The sequence below is a fragment of the Phoca vitulina genome, unplaced genomic scaffold, assembly GCF_004348235.1.
Source record: "Phoca vitulina isolate PV1807 unplaced genomic scaffold, GSC_HSeal_1.0 scaffold22, whole genome shotgun sequence".
Lineage (NCBI taxonomy): Eukaryota > Metazoa > Chordata > Mammalia > Carnivora > Phocidae > Phoca > Phoca vitulina.
Genome location: NW_022589725.1, coordinates 29,680,950 through 29,704,030, shown reverse-complemented (window position 1 = coordinate 29,704,030; position 23,081 = coordinate 29,680,950). Strand labels below are relative to the sequence as shown.

Genomic DNA, 23,081 nt, shown 5'->3' with positions numbered 1-23,081 from the left:
TGGTTTGCACCTATTTTCAACCTGACAACATATTACTGAAGAAAAGAAGTCTTAAGTGAGAACACCCATGCCTGTTTTCACGCATTTGAAGAACTACCAGGGAAAGGGGGCACAGGCTGAGGGAGTCTCAGCAGCCCCAGAGGGCAGAATGCAGAGGAGAGATAGAAATGCGCGGAAACAGACTTCCATAAAGCAGAAGGAAAAGCTTTCTAACCGTATTGTCACCTCACCAGAATGGACTGCTTTTTGAAAAAGTGAGCTCCCAGCCCTGTAAAGATTCAAGCAGGGCTGGACACACACCTACTAAGGACTCTAGGGAGGGTCACCCCATCCTCTCAGTGGAGAGGTGGGGGGCAGGATGTGGGCCAGATCAGGACTTCTGTTTCTTTCAACTACCAGCTTTGAGATTTTTAAAGAATTGAGCTTATTTCTTATTCTACTTTTAGGGGATGCTCTATCAGCTCCTTATAATACTTAGAAAACTAATCATAAAATAAAGTCAACAAAAACAAAACATTGAAAATGTTAATATTGATAAATCCCTCTCAAGTCCGATCAAGAAAAAGAGAGAGAGAGAGAGGAAGATAACACATTAGAATTCCTTTCTCCCAAAGAAACAGCTAGCAAATATCATAGTAAGTGTGCATCCAACAATCCTTGAAAAAAAGTGTAGTTATTTCTGTTAATTTTCATCCCGAATCTGAGGTTTCTAGCCTTATATTCTGTCATTTAATATTCTTTTCACATAAAGGACAAAGTAGTTCAGGCACTCATTGATCTGAAATCCAATAAAAGAAAAAAAAAACCTGTTAATGGGGTTGACTGGCTTTTTCGAAATATAAGGAATTTTGAACGAAGGAAAGTTTTAAAAAATTTTTATGAGATGGGAGGCAATTCTGTGATTTCGTAGTTTTACTTTATTTTACTTTCATTCAACCAAGCCCCTTCTTTCTAGAAAATCTTCCGTTTGTTGGTAGATAAAAATACATTCTCAGATTCTCCCAGAAGCTGCGCCATCAGCCTCATAGACTAAAAAGAAGCCTCGTTTCCTTGTGCCGCTATAGAAATGTCTCCCTTCTCCACTCCGGGCTTAACCGGATCAAAGTCTTTTTCATTCTTAGTTGATTGTTCTCAGAAAATCTGGAGTCCAGACAGGCTTGAGCCAGGAGAGGGTGACCTCTTGAGGGCAGACCCTGAGGCATGGCGCTTCTCTTCCCTTCTCAGACCCAGGAGAGCTGCGCCCCCTCTCCGTGCGCGGGGAGAGTACTCCCGCCGAGCCGAGAAATCCGTTACCAGGCTGCTGTGTCCCCAAGGGCCATTCCAGGGCGGAAGAGGACAGGGAAAACCGCTGTGTTGATTCCTCGGCCCTGTGGGCTGGGCGCGCAGCGGGTCAGGTTACAGACAGGTGAGTCTGGCGGATGGGCGAGCTGCGGGCGCCAGGGAACTCCAGGCGAGACGCGCCCCTGCACAGCCCCCGGAGCCCGCGCAAGTCTGACCACCCACGGGAGGGGTGCGCCCACCGCAGCGGTGCAGGCACTTCTGCGCGTCCCCGGGCGCACCCGAGCAGCGGCCGTCAGGGGGACAGCGCGCGCGCCCCAAATGCAGGCACGGCTGCCCTTTGAAACTTGGCATCTTTCTCTTACCAACTCCTCTTCCTTCTCTCCCAACTCCCCCTCCAGGTATAAAGGCAGAGAGGAAAAGCCAAAACCAAAAATAAATACAAAGCTCTCCAGCCACCTCCCCAGTAGCAGCCCAACTTCACTTAACTGGGAGACGTATTTCCCAGCCTCGGAATTTGGGGAGCGGGCGGTTATGGGGAGACCATAATGGGAGTGGGCAAGGATAAGGAATTTGTTACGAAGCCGCGTTTGCATAACATGCGCTTGGCTTTGTTTCCATTGTGTGTTTATTTGGGTTGATGGGGCTCTTGGGGTGGTAGGTCTTGGGGTGGAAGCTGCTTTAGCAGAGCTAGCCGACTTGTTTTTCCTAGATTGTATGGCACAAATCAATAACGATATGTTCTAAATTTTATTATTACTGTGTTTATTTGGGGATCTGTTGTAAATGATGGGGAACCTAAGCCCCCAAGTTCCCCCCTTTAGGAGATCAGAGTCCTGGAGAGTCTCCCCGCCGCCTCCACTTTCCGCCCGCCGAGATTTCAGCCAGCCGCGGAAACCATCCACCAAGTCCGGAGGAACTGAGCCATTTTCTTGCTTGCCAGTCGGAGACAAATCCACCTGGGGGCGGGGAGGGGGGGGGTGCAACTCGCAGGAAGCTCCAACTCTTAGGATGGATGCCCTGGGAAGCGGACCTGGCGGCTTACCTCTAAGAGTTTGCCCTGAGGTGCATGTGATGGGGACTGGGGCGAGAGGTTGATTAAAAAACATTCTTCCCTTTTTAAAAAGGGGAGGGGGGGGAAGAATCAGACGTTAAATTCTTTTGCAAACATTCATGCCTAAGGAAGGGCTGGAACAGGCAGCCCCGGCCGCCGGAACCGGTCGGACAGGTAGCGAGCTTGTTGACACCGTTATGTTGCAGGGCGCATGCTCACTCCCAAGTTTCCTGGTGCCTTTTCTATTCCACCTTATGAAACTTTTTCCTCGGCGTGGTCTCACCCGCGATTTAAGGCATAGGTGTCGCCGAGCCTGGAGGCTGGGAGTCGCCGGGCGTGCGGGGGAGAGGCCTGGGCCGCGCCGCGGCGGGGGGCGGAGGGAGAGGGCAGGCTAGGCGGGAAGGTGGGCTCTGGCCGCCGGGAGCCGGGGACCGAGTCCCTGCCGCAGCTTCTAGCGGGGAGCAGCCGGGAGGAGGGGGCCGCCGGCCGGGGAGGGGGCGCCACACCATGCCCAAAGTCTTCCTGGTGAAGAGGAGGAGCCCGGGGGTCTCCGTCCGCAGCTGGGATGAGCTCCCGGATGAGGAAAGGGCAGACACCTACATCCCAGGTGAGCGCCGCGCGGGGGCCGGGCCTGGGCGCGGGACTCGCGGGGTGGGGGCAGGGGTGGTCGGGTCCCCTCGGCTCCTCGGCGGGCGCTGGACTCCCCACCACATGCCCCCCTCTTTCGGGGCGGGCGGGGAGGGGGGTCTTTGAGGAGCGGGAAGACCGAGAGTGAGAGGCTGGGGAACCCGGGACGCCCTGCGCCCCCTTCCCCCTAGTGGGCGCCCGTAATTGCCCGGCGGCGGGACCGTTGGCTGCCGCGCGGGCCGGGGTGAACCTGGAGGGGAGACGGAAGGCCGGTAGGGGTTACTCTCAGTCCCATGTCCTCATGGGGTCGCACCAGGATCCGTCAGCCCCTCGGGCTAGGTGGGTTGAGGTCAGACTCCTAACCCCCTATCCCAGAGAGAGGAAACTTGGCGCGCGGGGTCCGCGGCCGCCGAAGGCCCTCGGTTCCTTGTGGGCGCGGGGACTGGGACCGAGGAGCCGCCCCTCGAACCCCGTGCTCGCTCCGGAGGCCCAGCCGGGGACCCGCTCGCCCACCCCCGCGTGTTGCCCACTTGGCCAGGTGCCCAGGTCCAGGGCGGGGCGGCGGCGGCACCGCCCGCAGGTCAAACTGCCCCGGACGCCCGGGCCTGACGCCGCGTGTCTGTGTGTCGGGGCGCCGCCCCTTCCTCCGCAGTGGGCCTGGGCCGTCTGCTCCACGACCCCCCCGAGGACTGCCGCAGCGACGGCGGCAGCAGCAGCAGCGGCGGCAGCAGCAGCGCGGGGGAGCCTGGAGGCGCCGAGAGCAGCTCGTCCCCGCGCGCCCCCGAGCGCGAAATCCCCGAGCCCGGCGAAGCCGAGGGCCCGGGCGGACACCTGGCGGCGATGCAGCGCCCGGTCGCCAGGTCGAAAATCAAGGTACGGTGTCGACTCTGCCCCCCGGCGCCACCTGCACCACGCCCTGGCGTCGGGCTCCGGGAGCCCGCGCCCCTCCCTGCCGCGCCCGCCCGCGCACCCGGGCACCCGGGCACCCAGGCACCCGGGAACCGAGCGCGCCCTCTGCGCCGCTCCTGCACCTGCCTCTGGGTCTCGGCCAGGGCGGCTCTGCGCGTCCTCCTGTCTGCTGGGTAACCAGCGGCCGGCGCCGCTGAGCCCTGGAGGCCGGCTCCTGAGCCGGCACGGTCCGCGGGGGTGGCCTCTGGAACTGCCTAAAAGACCCAGGCCCAGCTTCCTCCCTCCAGCAGCCCATTCTGTGTGCAGAGCCTGAAGAATCACCAGGCCGTCGGGGTTCCCGGGTTCGGAAAGGAGGGACCCAGGCTCTCAGGAATTCCATTCTCTGCGGCGCATTCCTAGCGCTATGCGAATTCCGAGTTTCACACACTTCCTTGCGTTCTGGAGGCAGTGGCGACAGTTTGGCACACAGTGGACCTCTCACAATAACAGCTCTTCCCATTGACAATTATGGAGTGCCCGTTAGACTGCAGGTCTGTGCTGGGCACTTTAAATTGGTCATCTCTCTCAAATCTTGAATTAAACTGATGGATAAAGGGGTTCAACTGCAAACTGCCTCAGTGCCCCGCCCCCAGTGGGTTGGAGTGTTTGTTACCCTGCATTATCATTCTTCAACCCCCCCCCCCCCAAGTCTTCCAGAATTGTACGCGACATCATATCGGGACATTCATCTGGCTTTTCTGGGTAGAACTTCCATGATCGCCTGCTCAAATGTATCCGTTACCCGCAAGATTAAGGAATCTCATTCCACTGATTTAGTCAGCTGGAGCCAGGGAGTGGTGTTTTAGGAATCACATGACCCCATTTCCTAGCCTGGTGGGACTCTGCGGGCTCCAGGCCCTGGGTGGTGGGCGAGAATTCTTGCGCGCGCCAGGGCGGTCCTGCAGCCCTGCTGCCCAGGCGGGGGATGGGGGGATGGGGAGGAGGAACTCTAGTGTTTGCTGTGGATTGGGTAAGACTAGGTTACTTTTCCTGGGCGAGGCCATCCCTCCCTATGCATATTACTGGTTCCTGGGGTTTGGCTTGGGAGCTGGCTAGGGTGCATTTGGTTATGAATTGAGGCTAGAGGCTGGAGCCGAAATCCTCTGGAAAGACATCTTTAAAGGTTGCTACGGCGCAAGCTGTTTGGTGTTAAAGTTGACTGCTGAGGTTCAAAGTCAGCTGGCCTGAGGCTTTTCTGGGCCAGATGGGGTTAAGTGGGAGGGGACAGTTTGCCTGAGGCTGGTAGCTCTGCCCTCCAGGAAATTCTACAAAGTGTCCCACTTGCATATTTATCACCAGGCTGGAAGGACAATTGCAACGTTGTTTTGGGATTGACTGTAGTCAGTTTGCCCCTCTGTCCCCCAATTTCCCAGATTACCCTGGGAAGAAAGTGGCAGGGAAGAAAGATCCACTCCCTTAACCAACATTTGAGGAGCTGTCTCTTGTCCCAGGCAAACAGCCCCATGGATCCCTGGATTAAAGGAATAAATAAACCACAATCTTATTTCTATGATCTTGCCTACATGCTGCCCCTGGGCTGGGGGATGGGGTATAGTGTTAGCTCCTCAACCTTAGCACAGCTTCCAGAGAAGTTCCATTTATTTACTGAGGATGTTTAGATTCCTTTTCCCTCTCAGCCTCCATCTGAAAATAGGAGACATTTTGGTATTAAGATACTCCAAGCCTCCAGAATTATCTTCTGTGGTATTGGCCGTTTTCAAATGATTGTCCAAATCGCCTGTGACTTAGCATATTTCCTAATTCTAGAGTTCTATGCAAAACCTGCTGCTCTCTTAATTCTTAACCAGAAGGAAAGGAATGCCAATCCAGTATGAGGCCCATATACGATGCATAATGACTGAGTTTGAATGACTTCAAGACACCCCCTGAGCAGTTGGCTCAGGACTAGGGGAGGGGCAGGTTTGAGCCAGTGCCCCGCAGAGAGGCAGCATCCCATCTAACATCATGGAGTGCCTGCTGTGTTCTAGGCAGCCAGGAGATAAAGATGTTCCCTGCCTGGTGTTCTAGAATCATCTGACAGTAACAGTTAAGCCTCTAAGCTCACTTTTTAGCTGCCTGATCTTGGGCAGTTTGCTAATCCCTCTGGGCCTCAGTTTCCTTGTCTGTGAAATGGGAATAATAATGATACCTCCCTTATAGAGTGGTAAACATAATAAATGAGTGAAGAGAGGAACGTGGTAGGTGCCCATTAGCTCTAGCTAGAATTATATGGGTTGGTGGAGAGACACAAACATTATTAACTCTGTTACAGCAAAGGGAATGCTAAAGCACAAGCAAAGATGTAATACATTCTGAGCCGGGGAAGGTTTCTTGGTGTGGATTTGAGGGCAGTGGAGAAGAGGGAGAGGCGGGCTTTAGGGCAGTGGCATGGGTTGAGCCTGAAGCTTGAGTAGGTAAAGGACTCAAAGTCCTAGTGCCTGAAAATGGAAAATGGACCTGGTAGGGTCAGAGAGAAGAGTGGGAGTTGAGGAGCTGGGCCAGGGCGAGATGATGAAGGGGCCGAGCCAAGAGGTGTGGATGCTCCTGCACAGGCACAGGAGGGGTTCTGGAAGGGTTTTGAGAAGGAAGACCTCAGTTGGGTCCATCTTACCAGCTGTATTAGGGATACATTATCTGTCCTGAGTCTTCGTTTCCCTGACCTGTAAGATGGAAAAGCAATAGAATCGGCCTCTCAGAAGGGTTGGTTAGATGAAATGAGGGGTGCAGAGTGTCTAGCACTTTTGTGCATGTGTAAACTGCCAGTAGGGAGTTAGCTAAAAGTTATGTATGGCAGGTTTCCTTAAGGTCCAATATTCTGTTGCCTACAGTGGGGACAAGGGATTTGCCAATCCGGCCGTGCTGGTGAGTGGCTCTAGAAAGGAGTTGTAGGTGCTGGTTAGGAAACTGGCCTTTTCCAGCCTATCTGCCTATGACTGTGTGCCTCAGGGCAGTTTACAAAATTGTCTCTTTACTACTGAGGATTCAGTAATTTTCCAAACAGATTGAGGTGGAGAGATCATGTGTATCTAAGAAGGCGGTAGTGACAGATCCAGGTGGCTTTAAGTCTCTTTTGTGCTGGTCCCATTCACAGGACTCCAGCTGCGGGGCAGAGACCCCCAGAAACCCTGATCACCATTGCCCTTCCTTTGAAGGCTTATCGGAAACTAAGTAACTGTGAAGTTAAATCAGTTACTTGGCGGACATTTTACCTTCCTGGCTCAGTGGCTGGTGGGACCCAGGTGTAAGTGTAGAGTAGCAGGTGAATCTGTCTTCTCTCCCTTTTTCCTTCTGTTCTCGTCCTTTGGCCTCTCCCAAGGATACTTCAAAAGGAATTGAGTGTAGAATTCCTTCTGAAGTATTTTTGGTCTTTTACCTGGCTCTGTAGTCCAAGTCTTCGAGTCCTGCCAGACGTAGGAACATGCAGTAGTCTTTTTCCTTTCTTCCCATCATTTGTCACCCACCCCAACAACCAGTAATCCATGGTTATTCCTGCCCATCCAACCCCTACCCATCCCCAACACGTGATTTTGAAGCAAATCTCATTTATCATATTACTTCAACCATAAATACCTCAGAATGTGCCTGTAGTAGATAAAGGCCAAAATACATGATCACACCTACATTAAGAGCGGTGTTCGCATTGCTAATTGTCTCATAAATTCATATTTTTTTCAGTTTGCTGAATCAGGTCCACACAATGTCTACACATTGTAATTGATTGACATGTCTTTCAGTTCTTTCATAATTTGTCCATGTTCCCTCCATCTCTTTTCCATGTCCTTACAAGTTAATTATTGAAGAGATGAGTAATTTGCTTGGAGAGTTGCTAACTATCTGGATTTTGAGGAATGCATCAGCACGGAGTCTAACGCTCCTTGGTCTTCTGTGTTTTCTCTAGACGGGTAGTTGGGTCTGTATCTGCACTGCCCACTCTGGTAGCCAAAGTCACATGTGACTATTTAAATTTAAACTAAGTCAAATTAAAAATTAAGTTCCTCAGTTGCACGAGCCACATTTCGGGTGCTCAGTAACCACATGAGACCTGTGGTTACTGTATTGGACAGTGCAGATTAGAACATTTCTGTCATTGCAGAAAGTTCTATTGGACAACACTGCTTTAGATGCTTGCTCAGGTGTATTTATTTTAGCTAAAAAATATGTCAGGGGGAGGGTCATCTACTAACATCAGGAAGTACACGATATTTGTGATATGAGCCGCTGTTGATACTCAGGGTCTAAATATTTTAGGTTATTAGGGGTTGTGATATTCTGTCCTTCATTTCTTAGCCGATACTCTTGTATAGAGATATATTTCCCCTCACCTGCTGTTTGGTTCCCAGTGAGGCAGTTCATTTAGGAAAGGCCAAATAAGATTCCCTTTATTTACCAGTTTTCAAGCTAATCTGTTGGTTCACCAGAATTCTACAGCGATGGCCAACTTGTTTATTTTTAAAATATTGTTGTGAATCATGATTTAAGTGGTTTTTAAAAACCCATCCATTTGATACTTGGAAGAGAACATAAGCTCTGTCCCTAACTCCTTGCCTATTGTCCTTTATCTCCTGAGGCAGAATTGGCTGCCCCTCACCCCCGCCCCCATTGTAACTCACGACCATGTGCCTGACGTTTGGCTGACCAGACTCCTCCTCTTCTTGACTCTAGACCCACCGACGGCAGGGAACGTTCCTGCTGGGCTTGTATCCCCAGCATCTGGTACAGTAATGCCTGACTCATAGGAGGACATAGGTCAACATAGAACAGAAATACAGGTGTGGGGGGGAGGGGTCAGCCGTCCCTGGATGTAAATGACAGCATTTGGAAGGAAATAGGAAGCAAGAAGGAAACATAGATCTTGGAAAATACCTGGAATAGATGCTCAAAAAAGGCTAAATTAATTAAGAGGGGGAAAAGAGGAGAACCATATAAGTGTTAATTGCACTGGCTTTTACTTTGAGCATGGGTGAAGTGGGTTTAGTTGTAGACAACAGAATCCATGGTAGTTAGCTTCAGCTGAGCATGGTTAATGATAGGGTAATGAATGGACTAAAGAAAGACCAGGCTATAATCCCAGAGCCACACTGCAGAACTGGGCCATTAAGGGAGCTACAGCCGACTGCCTCTCCGGGTGCCTGCTCCCGCATCATGATGCTCTGTCCACTTAACTCAGGCCCAGATTCAAATCTCCTGATAGTGCATGTAAATTGGTGGAACCCAAGTCACATCTAAAACCCGCAGCTGCAAGGGGGTCTGGGAAATGTAGTTTGTAGCTTTTTAGCCTCTGCAGCACAGGAAGGCCCACCAGAAAAAAGTAGGAAGAGATGCTAAGAAGAGTGTCCATCCATAGGATTCACTACAGGGACCTTTAAAGCTTGTGTGGTCCAATCCCCTCATTTTCAAGGAAAGAAGGGGAAAGCCCAGAGGGGTTTCCTTGAATTTGACACAGTTTTTAGTAGCAAAGTCCAACCCAAGGATCCTTTTAGGCTTGTTGTATTGCATTGTGGGAGGTGTCTTTGACACTTCAGCCATTAGCGTTGACGGTCTGACATGAAGCTATTGCTTACCATGATATGAGACAAACAATAGGATTCATCCCCTCTCTCTCCCCCACATCATGCCCAGATCCATGGACCTGTCTAGGGGAAGTGTAGGCACAAATTTCGCAGATAACAGGCCACATCCAAAATCTCAGTGTGGGCACCTACAAGTCATGTGACCAAGGGCAGTTTAGCTCTCTTGGAGCCTCAGTTTTTTTCTGGATTATAAGGTTGTATTCTCTTCATTATCTCTGCATTTGAAAAGGTTCTCCATTCTACCATATAGTGGAGTTGTGAACCCTAAAGAAGTGGTACAGGGACCAGGAGGGAATTTTTTATCCCAAGGGAATCGGGCAATATGCTTAGCATGGTTGTTTGTCGTTGTTGTTGTTTGTTTTTTTGTTTTTTTAAGTAATCTCTATGACCAATATGGGGCTCTAGCTCATGACCTCAAGATCAAGAGTCCCATGCTCTACCTACTAAGTCAGCCAGGTGCTCCTTGCTTAGCATGTTTTAATGCTGAAGCATAGCAAATGTGTCAATGGAAATCTTATCCAAATGGCCACCACCTTCACGGTACTCTGCCACAGGAAATAGGGCCATTAATAATTTAATAAACTTGTCTGGGGGAAGCATCAACAGAAAATAAAGGATTTTTTTTTTTTTCTTTAGAAGTTTGACAGGTAAGTGACCTTAGCCAGCTTTGAAGTTGGTCAGAGGGCCAGCCAAAGTCCCTACCTCCCCAGACACTCCTGCAGTTTTCAACAGCCCTGTTACAATGATCGGTTTGTTTTTGCTGCAAAGACCTGTTTTTTAGAAGAACTAGAGGGAAACCTGTGTGTTTTTTAAAATGAAAGTCGAGATCCTGCAGAAAACAGGACAGCAAGCAAGAAAGCGCCCCCCAGCCATGGGGTTGGAGAATCACTCAGTCTCTCTTCATCTTTCTTGCCCTGAATGAATCCCCAGACTGATGTCACCTCCCACCATCCATGGTAGCTCCCCCATTTCATTAATAAGCCTTTTGCGAAGTGTTAATTTTGGATTCGGGGTGAAACTGTTAAGCTTTTCCAGAAGGTAGCATGGTGTATATACCACCCCCAGCAGGTCTGGAGCAGTACCCTATAATTAAACACATTAGTAATTTTCGTATCAAAACACATGAATATTGACACCAAATGGGATGAAGTCTGCCTAGCTCCGTGTCTGCTCGGGCCCACTTGTATTGCCAAAGGGAGATATGTGAGAATGTTGGTTTTCAGAGCTGTTTGGATTTCAGAGTCGTGGATGAAGGACTGAGGGTTGGCAGCTCACACTGAAGGTTAGTTCCCTTTTTTTTTCCATCAGAGAGAGAGAAATTCAAAAGGGCAACAGAGAAACAAGAGATTTTGACCAATTACCTTTTATTCAGGATCACAGAACTTTGGATCTGGTCTATGAGTTACGAGTTACTGACCTCCAGGTCCTTTGTTTGTTTGTTTGTTTGTTTAGATTTATTTATTTTATTTGAGAGAGAAAGAGAGAGAGAGAGAGCACAATCAGGAGGGGCAGAGAGAGTCTTAAGCAAACTCCACGCTGAGCATGGAGCCGGACTCAGGGCGACCTCAGGACCCTGAGATCGTGACTGGAGCTGAAAGCCAAAACCGAGTTCATGGCTTGATTCACTGTGCCACCCAGGCGCCTCCTCCAGGTCCTTTTTACTAGCTTTTCTTATTTAATTCCTTAACAATCCTGAGAGGCAAATATAGATACTGTCCACATTTTACAGGTGATGAAATTAAGGCTTAGAGAGGGGGAGTAACCTGCCTACTCCCCACAGACTGTAAGTGGCGGAGCAGGGCTTGAACTTAAGAAAAAGGAAAAAAGACTCTGCCCTTAGATCTCCATACTGCTGAAGATGGCTCATCTAATACCATTTTATCATTTTTTTTTAAAGATTGTATTTATTTATTTGAGATAGAAAGATCGAGAAAGAGGCAGAGGGAGAGAGGGAAGCAGCTCCCCACTGAGCGGGGAGCCCAATAAGGGACTCAATCCCAGGACCCCGGGATCATGACCTGAGCTGAAGGCAGACGCTTAACCGGCTGAGCCACCCAGGTGCCCCTCATTTTTTTTTAAGTAATCTCTACACCCAGTGTGGGGCTCAAACTCACGACCCTGAGATCAAGAGTCACATGCTGTACGGACTGAGCCAGCCAGGTGTCCCGCCATTTTATCATACTTAACACGTGGGAAATGGTGGTGCAGGGATATTAAATGACATCCCACAAGTGGGTGATGGGAGGTATAGGTTTTTATTTGATCCTCAGCATTCCTTGTCTGTTCATTTTGTAACCAAGAAGGCCAAGATGTAACTAGTTTGGTCTACTACTTCAAAGTGGAGTAACAAGGTATGATTGGTTAACCTTATTTTGAACTTTAGGAGGTCAGGTGTTAGATATAAACCTCTGTAAACATTGTGAAGATGGCCCAGTGACCTGGGGAGGGTATTGCTGGTGCTCTGGCCCGTGGGATGTCATTCCAGGAATCAGATGTGTTGTCTGTATCCTGCAGCCCATCCTGGGAGAGAACATTAGGAAATGTGGCAGGCCTCGTGCTCTGGAGAGAATGTGATACATCTCTTGCTGTTCCAGTTCCCTATTGCACTTTCACAGATAACCCCACATTTAGCAGCCTCATTTATTAATTTATTTTTTTCCCAAGACTTTATTTATTTACTTGAGCGAGAGAGAGAGCACACAATGCGAGCACGGAGTTGGGGGGAAGGGACAGAGGAAGAGGGAGAGGGAGAAGCAGACTCCCCGCTGAGCAGGGAGCCCGACAAGGGGCTCAATCCCAGGACGTCCTGGGATCATGACCTGAGCCGAAGGCAGACACCCAACCCACTGAGCCACCCAGGCGCCCCTAGCAGCCTAATTTATTATTCTATATTCTAGTTCTGTGGAGTGACTGGGCTTAGCTGGGCCGTTCTTGCCTGAGGTTTCTCTCGTGGTCGCAGTCAAATGGCAGCCGACTGGCATCTTCTGGGGGCTTAACTGGGCTGAATCACGTGTCTCACAGCTGACACTGTTTCCTTTTTCTAGATGCTTTAATTATATGGTTCTACCATCTTTTTAAAGCCCCTATTGATGGACTTATAGGTGGTTCCTGGTCTTTTGCCATTGCAGACAGAATTTCAGGGCACCTGCCATGTGAAATATACTCTGGGATAAATTTCACATTTAGGAATTTATCCTACAAATAGTCCTTCCTTTCTGAGGATTGAAATAGTCTGGCAGAAGCTGGCTTCATCGGCCATGGTCTTTTGCCATTTAATTAACTTTACATCTTTCAACAAGGCCCTTTTAAGCCTTCAAATATAATTCCTTAATATCCGGGTGCTGGGTTGGTCATAGATAGAGAGAGGTGGCAAACAGTGCTTCATGGATTCCCTAAATGAGCCCCTTGGTGCTGGCTCAGTTTGCCATCCTGTGGAATGGGGATGTATATGAAGATGGAGAGAAATGGAAAATTTGCCTATGTTGACGTACACTTGGAGAATTTCTATTTTTGTTACAAGAAAACCAGAGGAAAACTGCTTAGTCCCCAGTCTCCTCCCCCATTCTCATGTTCTCCCCTGTGTTAAAAGGCTTTCTGTATCTTGGTCAGATGATCCATTGGCCCTGTACTCCCTTAAGTTGTCACTAACCTCCTTTCTCTCTACCCTTCAAGATTTTACTCTTTTCAAACAAAATAATGCCAGTGATTTGAGGTTTTCATCCTGGACTGTAATAGAAGGTATCCATATTACATGCAGAGCATTTTAAAAATAGGAATTTACCAAAAGGCTTAAAGTAAACAGGAGTTCAGGTTTGGACTCTAAGTTGGCAAGTCCTTAAGAACATTCTGCAGGAAGAGTTCTAGCTTTTTGCATGTTCTTAATCAAACTACATGGGTCAGTTGTCTGTGTTCTGTTTTATTAGGCATTCACCAGCTCTCAGTGACCTTTCTCCTGTGTAGACTCGGCCTTGAGAAACTCCAGGTATTCGGTTTGCCAAGACTTGGGTCATATTTGTCTTTTTCTTTTTCTTTAAGATTTTATTTATCTATTTGAGAGAGAGAGAGAGAGAGAGCACCAGCAGTGGGGAGGAGCAGAGGGAGAGGGAGAAGCAGGCTCCCCGCTGAGTATGGAGCCCGACTCGGGACTTGATCCCAGGACCCTGCAACATGACCTGAGCCACCCAGGCACCCCGGGTCATATTTAGTCTTTTTACATCCCTTCAAGGGCTGCAATGCCCGGAATGGGGACTTCCAGGCAAGGAGAAAAGACCTGCCCCATCCTGGTGACAGAAATAAGAAAGTCTTGGGCTCAGCTGGGTCTCCCTCAGGACGAGGACCAGGCCCTACCCCTTTGGAGGACACAGAGGTGGGCTTTGAGCAGTTGGAGGCCCAGGGTGGCTACCCACTGGGTCAACACCCCAACTCCTGAGGCCATCCTCCTGTGTGCCTTCCAGTGGCCCCTCTGCCTTTTGAATAGAACTGAGTTTCTTTAGGGCCCCAAGGTAGAGCCCCAAGGAGGACGCTGCCCTGCCCTGCTACCCCAGCTTTTTTCATTAACTGCTCTCTTGGGTTCAGGCTAGCCATGTGGAACCACACGCAGTCTCCCTGTTGCCCATTGCCCTCTTCTGGAATATTCATTGCCGTTGCCCTTCTCTTCCTCTCATCTTTGCCTGGCTGAGGAGTGAGCTCACTTCCTCGGAAGCACCTTCCCTCATACTCTCCGTCTGGGGTAGGTGCCTCTCCGAGGTGTCCATTGCTCCCGGAGCTTCTCAGATACCAGTGGCCTTTTGATGGGTCTGCTTCCCCACTAGACTGGCAGCTTCTTGGGGACAAGCCATCCTGGTGACGGTGCTGCCTCCAGCTCTGAGCACAGGGCCTGTTGCAGACCGGGCACTCCGTATGTCGGCTGAGACAAATTAAGCTCCAAACAGACGAGGAGGCCGACCGAAAAACTGTGTTCTGGGGTCTTGTGCCTTCCCCAAGTCTCTTTGTATTTTGCCACTTGTGAGCCACTGCCCATCAGCACTCTTGGTGCCCTGGCCTGAGTCTGAGCTTGGGGGTTGGGGGGCAGGAATGTGCACAAACACTTGCTGACTTCTGCAAAGGCGTTCACTTGAGGAAACGAGGTGAACACTGAGGAGACATCTGTGCATGATGGAACCCTCTGGAACGAGTGGAATAGCGTACTGAACTGTGAGGGCCATACCCTAGCCTCATGTGTCCGGTACAGTCCATGCCGCAGTGGCACCTCCTGGGAGCTGGCTAGAAATGCAGCATCTAGACTCCACCACACCTGCTGAATCAGACCCCCGGGGGATTTGTGCGCACACTGGGGCTTGAGGGCCCTGGTCTTAGGGCTACAGAAAACAGTTCGGGCAGAAGCTGCAGTAATTGGAGAAGCTGCATGAGGGAGGGAGCGCTTGAGCTGGGACTTAGTGGAGGGCAATACCGAGGGCGGGGGGAGGCGGAAGGGTGTTGGGGGCTATGGAGGTGTTGAGCCAGGCAAGGATCAACTCTTCCTGTTAATGATGTTTGTATGAAAATCAGGTTATTAGGCCCTTTTACAAATGGCAGAGCAATTGACTCAAGCTTCGATTTGGTTTGGTAGCTAGGAAAACTTTGATGAATATATCAGCTCTGGTGTTTTTCACCATTTAATTATGGATTCAAGTTTCTGTCTTAGAGGCGGCAAACATGGTTGAGGGCCCATGGGACTGGAAGCCCAGGGCCTGGGGTTTGGTTATTTTGCTGAGAATGAAGCTGTGGGATCCTGACCAAGTCACTTCCCGAAATGATCATTTTAGGAGTTCATACTTTGGTGGGTCAGGAGCTGGGGCATGGCCCAGCAAGGTAGCTGTACCCTGGGTGGCATTGGCCAGAGTCACTTAGCTGATGGCAGCGGTGGGCTGGGCTGGGAGGCCCAGTGAGGCTTTATCTGGCACCTCGGTCCTCTCCCAGTGGCCTTGCCCTCCTCATGGCTGCTTGGGCTTCCTCGCGGCATGGTGGTCTTGGATGTCTTACATGGCAGCTGGCTTCCAAAAGGGAACATGTAGAAGCTGCATAGTCTCTCTCCCTCTTGTTTTTGTTTGTTTGTTTGTTTGTTTGTTTTTTTAGAGAGCGCACACGTTGGTGGGGGGAGGGGTAGAGAGAGAGGGAGAGAGAGAATCCCAAGGAGGCTCCATGCTTGCTCAGCACGGAGCCCCAATGAGTGGGTCTCGATCTCATGACCCTGAGCCAAAATCAAGAGTCGGACGCTCAACTGACTGAGCCACCCAGGCGCCCCAGCTGCAAAGTGTCTTAAGACCTAGAACTTACACAGGCCCTGCCCAGATCCCAGGGGAGAGGAAAGGGTTTCCAATCTCCTGATGGATGGAGCAGCGTGCAGGCACAGGGAGGAAGGAATCGACCGTGTCTGTCTTCGGGGACTCTGTACCTCATCGGGACCTGGACTCCTTTCTTTCTGCTCTCCCGTCCTCAGCACTGGCTTCCCCTCGATGGTCCAGGGTGGCTGTTGGAGTTCTGGCCAGCAGGAAGGAGCAAAGGAGGAAGAGGGCTCCCCCTTCCCCCACAGAAGGGGTATATGCCGTTGGCCCACTAGTCCCGCCGCCGTGACTTGCTGTAGACGTTCAGCTGGGGCCCATTGTGCCCAGAAATCAGAAGTCTGTTCTGAGGAAGGAGGGGGGGAATGAACGCGGGGAGGAGCTTCCAGCCATTTCCTTCCTAAACCCGCTTGGAAGTTGTAGGGGTCAGGAGCCCCAGCCTGGCCAAGCCTGGAGACACACAGGGAGGTGTGCCCCCCGGGCTGAGCCCACCGGCTGCGCCCGCCTGCCCCAGGGCCCTCACACACACCCCCCTCTGTCCCAGTTCACCACAGGCACGTGCAGCGACCCCGCGGCCCACAGCTGTGAGCTGTGCGGCAAGGCCTTCCGCCTGCAGCGCATGCTCAACCGCCACCTCAAGTGCCACAACCAGGTGAAGAGGCACCTGTGCACCTTCTGTGGCAAGGGCTTCAATGACACCTTCGACCTGAAGAGGCACGTCCGCACGCATACAGGTGAGGAAGGGGAGGGGGCGTGGGCCTCGCGCTTGCTTTTGCGGTTCTGGCCCACGGAGCTCCTGCCCCTTGGCCACCAGAGAACCACATCGGGAGCATGGAGCAGTGTGGTATTTCTGGAAAGACGGCAGGTTGGGGCGTCTGAGGCCAGTGCATCTGGGCTCACCTCCCGGGTGTGCCACCAGCCCCCTGAGTCACCTTGGGCCAGGCAAGGCCCTTTGCTGACACTGTTTTCGCCTCTGTATGATGTGGTAATGGCCCAAGTTCTAGGGCCCCTCGAGACACATCACTGGCTGGAAGTGTCCTCAGAGTTGTGAAGTCTGACACAAGGCGCCCCGGGGGCATAGTTCAGCCATCATCTGGCTGACTGCTGGAATGGATTCTTGTGGTCTCACTGGTGGTGTCTTTTGCTCCTTTGTTGGGATGTAAGCCAGTCTCAGGATGAGCTCCTGAGAGCTCGAAGAGAAGGAAATGCTCGGCTCCTATGTGAGGCTGGCAGGTGTCTTCCTCCCCTTGGTCCTTCTTCAGTTTCCAGACCTATGAAGCATGGATCTGGGTCCTTACCAGCTCAATTCACAGAGGATCCTAGGGGTGCCCATTGGCCTCTCTTCCAGCCCTTCTGACTGGTTAAGGCGTCATTTGTTTTAATTTAGACACATCTGGCCTCTAGGCTCCCCCTGAGGCCCCCAGTTCCACACTGCAGAAGAGGGATCTTTTGAGGATAATTCTAAGGATGCCATTTCCCTTCTGAAAATTCTCCAACTGTGGGTGAGATGAAATCCAAACTCCTCATCTTGATGGACTTCATGTAAGCTCCTTACAATCTGGGTCCCATCTTCAAATCCCCATCCTGTCCCGTCCTATCCCATTTCATCTCAGGTAAACCCATCCCATCCTAACCATTCGTCCCCATCCTACTCATGACCCATTCTCTCTACAGCCTCATAGAATTTACGATAGATTGTCTCCTGATCCTCAAGTCCTTTCAGAGTTTGGGGTTCCCTCTGGCATCTTGGTGGAATAGGACAGTGTCCACTCCTCCCTCCGGATGGAGATCCCAGCTCTTCAGTCCTCACACAGGGCCCTTCTCCGATCCTGTGTATTCAGATTTCTTGTATAGCCCTTATCCCACCGTTGTGTTCTGAGAGTGCTGGCCAGGAGCTGTTTCCCCGGCCTGGGAAGAGTGTCCTCCATCTGAGAGAGTGGACTGGCATACTTAGAAGTTCCTTTTTTCCTTCTAAAATACCTTTTCTCAAGTGGATTTTTCATTTAAATGTAGCATGCATCCAGAAGGGCACACAAATCATAAGTGTAGAGTTTGACGAGTTTAAGGAATTTTTACAAAGTGAACACACCCATGTAACTAGCACTGAGATCAAAAAACAGAATACAGCAGTCCCCCTTATTCATGGGGATACATTCCAAGACCTCAGTGGATGTCTGAAACCACAGGTAGTACCAAACCCTATATATCATATATATATATACCTGATAAAGTTTAATTTATATAGTAGGAACAGTAAGAGATTAACAAGAACTGATAATAAAATAGAACACTTACAGAGATATACTGTAATAGAAGTTAAGTGAACGTTGTCTCTCTCTCTCTCAAAATACCTTATCATACTATACTCACCCTTCTTGCGATGATGGGAGATGATAAAATGCCTACGTGATGAGATGAAGCGAGCTGAATGACGTAGCATTAGGCTACTACTGACCTTCCGAAGCTAGGTCAGCAGGAGGATCATCTGCTTCTGGACTGTGGTTGACCATGGGTAACTGAAATCACTGAAAGCAAACCCACAGATAAGGGGGGCTACCGTACGTCTAGCCCCCGGAAGTCACCGCTCCTCCCTGTGTCACTATCCTCTTCCCTCCAAGAGGCACCACTTGTGTGACTTGGAACAGCATTAATTACTGTGCCTGGTTTTGAGCGTAATAGAAATGGAATCATGTAGTGTGAACTCTCCCGGGTCTGGCTGTAAGGCTTCTTTTTTAGTCCCTAGCACCAGTGAATCAGTAAAAGTTTGATCTCTGTGTGGTTAGGCTGGCACCCTAGGTTGGGGCAAGGAGAATGCTGAGGGAGTGGTGGGCTGGCGGGGCTCCATGGGTTTAGGTTGCAGACCCTGACCCAAGGATTTGGGTGTAAGCTGTTTTTTGAAGAGATGATCTCAGGAAGCACAGTGAGGGGCTACAGAGGGGAGATGGGGAGGGGAAGACAGCCAATAAGAGCAAGCTAATGAGCAGGTTATCACTGTGGGCAACAGGGGCTCAACCCCGCTGGGGACCCTCTGAAGAACCATGTAGAATGCACTGCAGAATTGCTCTGGGGTGAGGAAGCTGGGGTATTTATCCAGTAATTCCTGTCCCTCATTGATGGGGGTCCATCCTGGGACCCTCATTTCCTAGGCATCTCCTCCCCCCAGCTCCTTGCAGGTCTCTGGTGTTTCCTGGGGAATCTCCTCAAGCAGAGAGATGCAGGAAGCCACTGACTTTGCTGGAACTGAGGTGACCCAGTGAAAGGCTCAGGGGTGGGGGCAGGGTGTTGGCAGCGTCCTCTTAGGGACAAGAAGAGGTAGCAAGTGAGGGGGGTGGCTTGGCAGAGGCTGGGAGTCCCTGCAGAGGGTGACACAGCTTCTTCAGATGGCAGCAAGCCACGAGTGGTCACTTTCCTCCATGCCAGGCCCTCAGCACTTAGGCTGCTATCTCAACCCGAAGGAGTCAGCGAGCCCCACGTAACGGATGAGGAGACGAGGCTCAGGGAGGTCAGATAACCATAGGTGGTGGAGCCGGGAACCAGACCGGCTGGTGCTAGAGTTCGTGGTCTTCCATTTTGTCAGTCCCCTTCTCGTCCCCTTTGCCTCCCAGTGCCTTCCTCACTCAGGTTTCTCCCCGAGGCTGGGGCCTCACCAGCCTGCCCCATTCCAGTTTCTGGAAGCCTGCTTGCCCTGCAAGAAGGTGAGGTGAGGGGGCACTCAGGCCTGGCACAGACTGCACACTGCAGCCTGGGGGTGGGCAGGTTGCATGGGAGTCTTGAGTGTGTGTGTTCAGTGGTGCCAAGATACCCACAAGAGTGGGCAAGGAAGGAGATGGCCGGCATCTCAGACTCCTGAGCTCCTCCATCTCTGACTCCTCAAAGGTGACATTTCTAGTGACTCATAGAGGGGCTGGAAATTACTGAAGTTGGTGAATCATAATGCCTTCCACCTAGTGCTTTCCTAAAGACCCTCACGGTTTACCCCATGAAGGGGAGGCATCTAGGAGGGGGAAAGCTGCAGCTGTCCTGGCCGGTACAGCAGGCCCTGGCCACGGGTAGCCGCAGAGCCCCCAGCATGTGGCTGGTCCGATTGAGATGTGGTGTTCAGTGTAAAACCGACACCAGATTTTGATTTAATGCAAAATAAGAATGTAAAACATCTCGGTTTTTAATGTTGATTCCACATTGGAATGGTAATATTTTGAATACACTGGGTTAAACAAAATATATCACTGAAATTAATTTCACCTGTTTTTGTTTTTTAGAGAGAGAAAGTGCGCATGTGCAGGGGCGGGGTTGGGGTGGGGTAGGGAGGGAGGGGCGGAGGGAGAGGGAGAGAGAGAATCTTAAGAAAGTTCCACACCCAGCGCGCAGCCGGCTCGATCTCACGACCCTGAGATCATGACCTGAACCGAAATCAAGAGTCAGACACTTGGGGCGCCTGGGTGGCTCAGTCGTTAAGCGTCTGCCTTCAGCTCAGGTCATGGTCCCAGGGTCCTGGGATCGAGCCCCACATCGGGCTCCATGCTCCGCAGGAAGCCTGCTTCTCCCTCTCTCACTCCCACTGCTTGTGTTCCCTCTCTCACTGTGTCTCTCTCTGTCAAATAAATAAATAAAATCTTTAAAAAAAAAAAAAAGAGTCCGACGCTTAACCGTCTGAGCCACCCACGTGCCCCTCTTTACTTATTTTAATGAGGCAACTGGACATTTTAAGATTACAAAGTGGCTTGCATTTTAATGTTTGTTGGACAGCATTGACTATAAGATCGAATCGAATCTACAGGTGATGATTTAAAAAATTTTCAAACATAATTTGACTCTTAGAGTGATCAACAAATAGAATTATGGAAATGTCTTGAACCTGTTTTTCCTGCCCTGGTTTATTTGCTGCTGGAGATGTGCCTCCAGGTAGTAAGGGACCAGAAGGAGGAGCAAAGGGCTTACTGGCAAATTAGGCGGTAGCCAACGGGAAAAGGATTCCTGGCTCTGGGGATGCGGCCACGCCCGCAGCAGGAGGGGCTGCCATGGCGTCCTGGTGGGAGGGACCCGCCCGGGAGGGGCCCGCCCTGCCATCTCTCCAGCTCTGCACAAAACGGTTAGTCAGTAAAAAGAGCAAAACTTTGGGGTTCTCAAACATTTTCAAGGTTCTTGTAAACAACCTCCCTGATTCCAAAAGATCTTACCAGAATTCTGCGAGTTAGGGTCTTGATTAAGACATGAAGTTTGGATTTATGTTATTAACGATTGCAAGTAAACGTATTTAGACCAGAAGCAAAGATGTGTGAACACAGATACAGTAGACAGCAGTTGAGTGAAGGCTGTGTTTGCTTAGAGTCTGATTGGACCGGTCTTGACTAATTTAAAGACTTCCTGGGAGCGCAGGACCCTTCTTTTGAGAATTATAGCTACCGTATCGATGAGGTGGGCAGAGAGAGTGGCGTAGAGAGCCAGGATTAATCTCTCCTTCCCTCGCATGTCCTCCTGTCCTGTGCTAGGAGGGACAGGGCAGCTAAGGAAAGACTCAGAACACAAGGAGACATCTTGAAAGAGGCCCAGGGAAACCAGAGTCTGTAAATGTCTTACCTTAATATCCAAGTGGATGAAAGAAAAGATTAAGATTTTTTTTTTTTTGGATGACTTCACCAAGAAAAAAGTAACTCAGAGTGTGTGTGTGTGTGTGTGTGTGTGTGATGGGGAGGGGGGATATTAGTCAAATGACATCTGATTTCAAGGTTGGAAGACAGAAACTGATGCACAAAAAGTAACATTTTGTGAAAATTAGCAAGTAAGGGGCTATTTTCAATCCAGATTGTCTTGGGTCAGATTCCCTAGAAGCAGATTCTGAGATGGTGATTCTTATAATATGATTTCTTGGGGCGCCTGGGTGGCTCAGTTGGTTAAGCGTCTGCCTTCGGCTCGGGTCATGATCCGGGGGTCCTGGGATCGAGCCCCGCATCGGGCTCCCTGCTCAGCGGGAAGCCTGCCTCTCCCTCTCCCTCTGCCTGCTGCTCTGCCTATCTGTGCTCTCTCTCTCTGTCAAATAAATAAATTAAAAAAAAAAAATCTTAAAAAAAAAAGATTTCTTAAGGGAGGGGTCAGAGGAAACCTGGAGGGAGGGGAGTGGGGAGCAGGACGGGGCAGGGCAGGGGGTGAGCAGAGATGTGGCCTCAGCCTGGTCCCCCAGGGGTTCTGGGTGTGGACAGCACTATAGGCAAATGGAGGACACTTCAGTGTCAGTGAGACATTAGCCGAGGGCTGCGTCTTCCCTGGGCTGGAAACTCATTGCCCAGTGCCCATTCCTTGGAGAAGGGGACAGCCGGGAGCTGTTAGCGGCCCACACACATGATAGATGCAGAATGAAGCACTAGCTCAGAAAGGGGGTCTGCAAAGGGACCAGCAGCATCCACTACACACATAGTAGAGGAAACTTCTCTATTTAAGTGGAGTTGACAGGACCACTGAGGCCAGTGTGGGAGATTCTTGTCAAAATAGAGAGAGGGGGCCATGAGCTTTAAAGAAACGAACGTGGGACGCCTGGGTGGCTCAGTCGGTTAAGCGTCTGCCTTCAGCTCAGGTCATGATCTCGGGGTCCTGGGATCGAGCCCCCCATCGGGCTCCCTGCTCAGTGGGAGTCTGCTTCTACCTCTGCCCCTCCCCCTCTGCCCGAGCTCTCTCTCTCTCTCGCTCAGATAAATAAATAAAATCCTAAAAAAAAAAAAAAAAGAAATGAATGTATATTCAGTTCACTGCCTGTGGAAGACATCACGGGCCTGTTTTTAGAGAAGATTCTTTTGGATTTGTTTAAATGTTTAGGTTGAACTAGCTGGGATGCATCCTAAGAATGGCCATCCGTGGAAAGAAATGATTCGCTTTTCAGGGTTGGGGGGGTAGGATGGGATCCATATTCTAGAATAAAACGTAATACCCGGCATTTGCATGTGCTGGACTGAGCACCAAGGGCCCCACCTCACTGCTCGGGAGCCGGCATCACCAGTGGGCCCTGGGCGCGTGTTGGAGAGGCAGAACCACATTCATCGAGGCCACGGCACGTGAGGTGTGGCCTGGGCATTGTTGGCTGGTATGGCCAGATGTGCCAGGCCCTTCAGACAAGTACGGCATTTATTGAAAGTCTTACTTTTCTTGTTTGGAAAATGGCTACTTATTCAGTCAGAGACTCCAGCCAATGCAGACAAGAAAGTGTAAGCCGCTGTCAACAGCCGAAAAGGGCATGCGCATCTGTGGGGTCCCCAGTGCAGCCTTTAGGGGGTTGTGCCGAGGAGGTGTAACCCA

General features: G+C 50.7%; 1 protein-coding gene across 3 annotated transcripts in view; it reads left to right on the top strand.

Moving 5' to 3' along the window:
- The first annotated feature begins 1,047 nt into the window (after window positions 1-1,047).
- The window catches only part of SNX5 (sorting nexin 5), a 94,160-nt gene continuing 72,126 nt past the window's right edge, over window positions 1,048-23,081 (top strand). Inside the window, exons 1-4 of one of the 3 annotated variants that reach the window (XM_032419318.1) lie at window positions 1,048-1,405; window positions 2,103-2,939; window positions 3,612-3,832; window positions 16,342-16,531. In XM_032419318.1, the coding sequence (XP_032275209.1) occupies window positions 2,840-2,939; window positions 3,612-3,832; window positions 16,342-16,531 (511 nt within the window). In that variant the 5' untranslated portion in view covers window positions 1,048-1,405; window positions 2,103-2,839. Of the gene's footprint in view, window positions 1,406-2,102; window positions 2,940-3,552; window positions 3,833-16,341; window positions 16,532-23,081 lie in introns of those variants that run through there. The other 2 variants (XM_032419316.1, XM_032419319.1) reach the window with 2 other exon arrangements.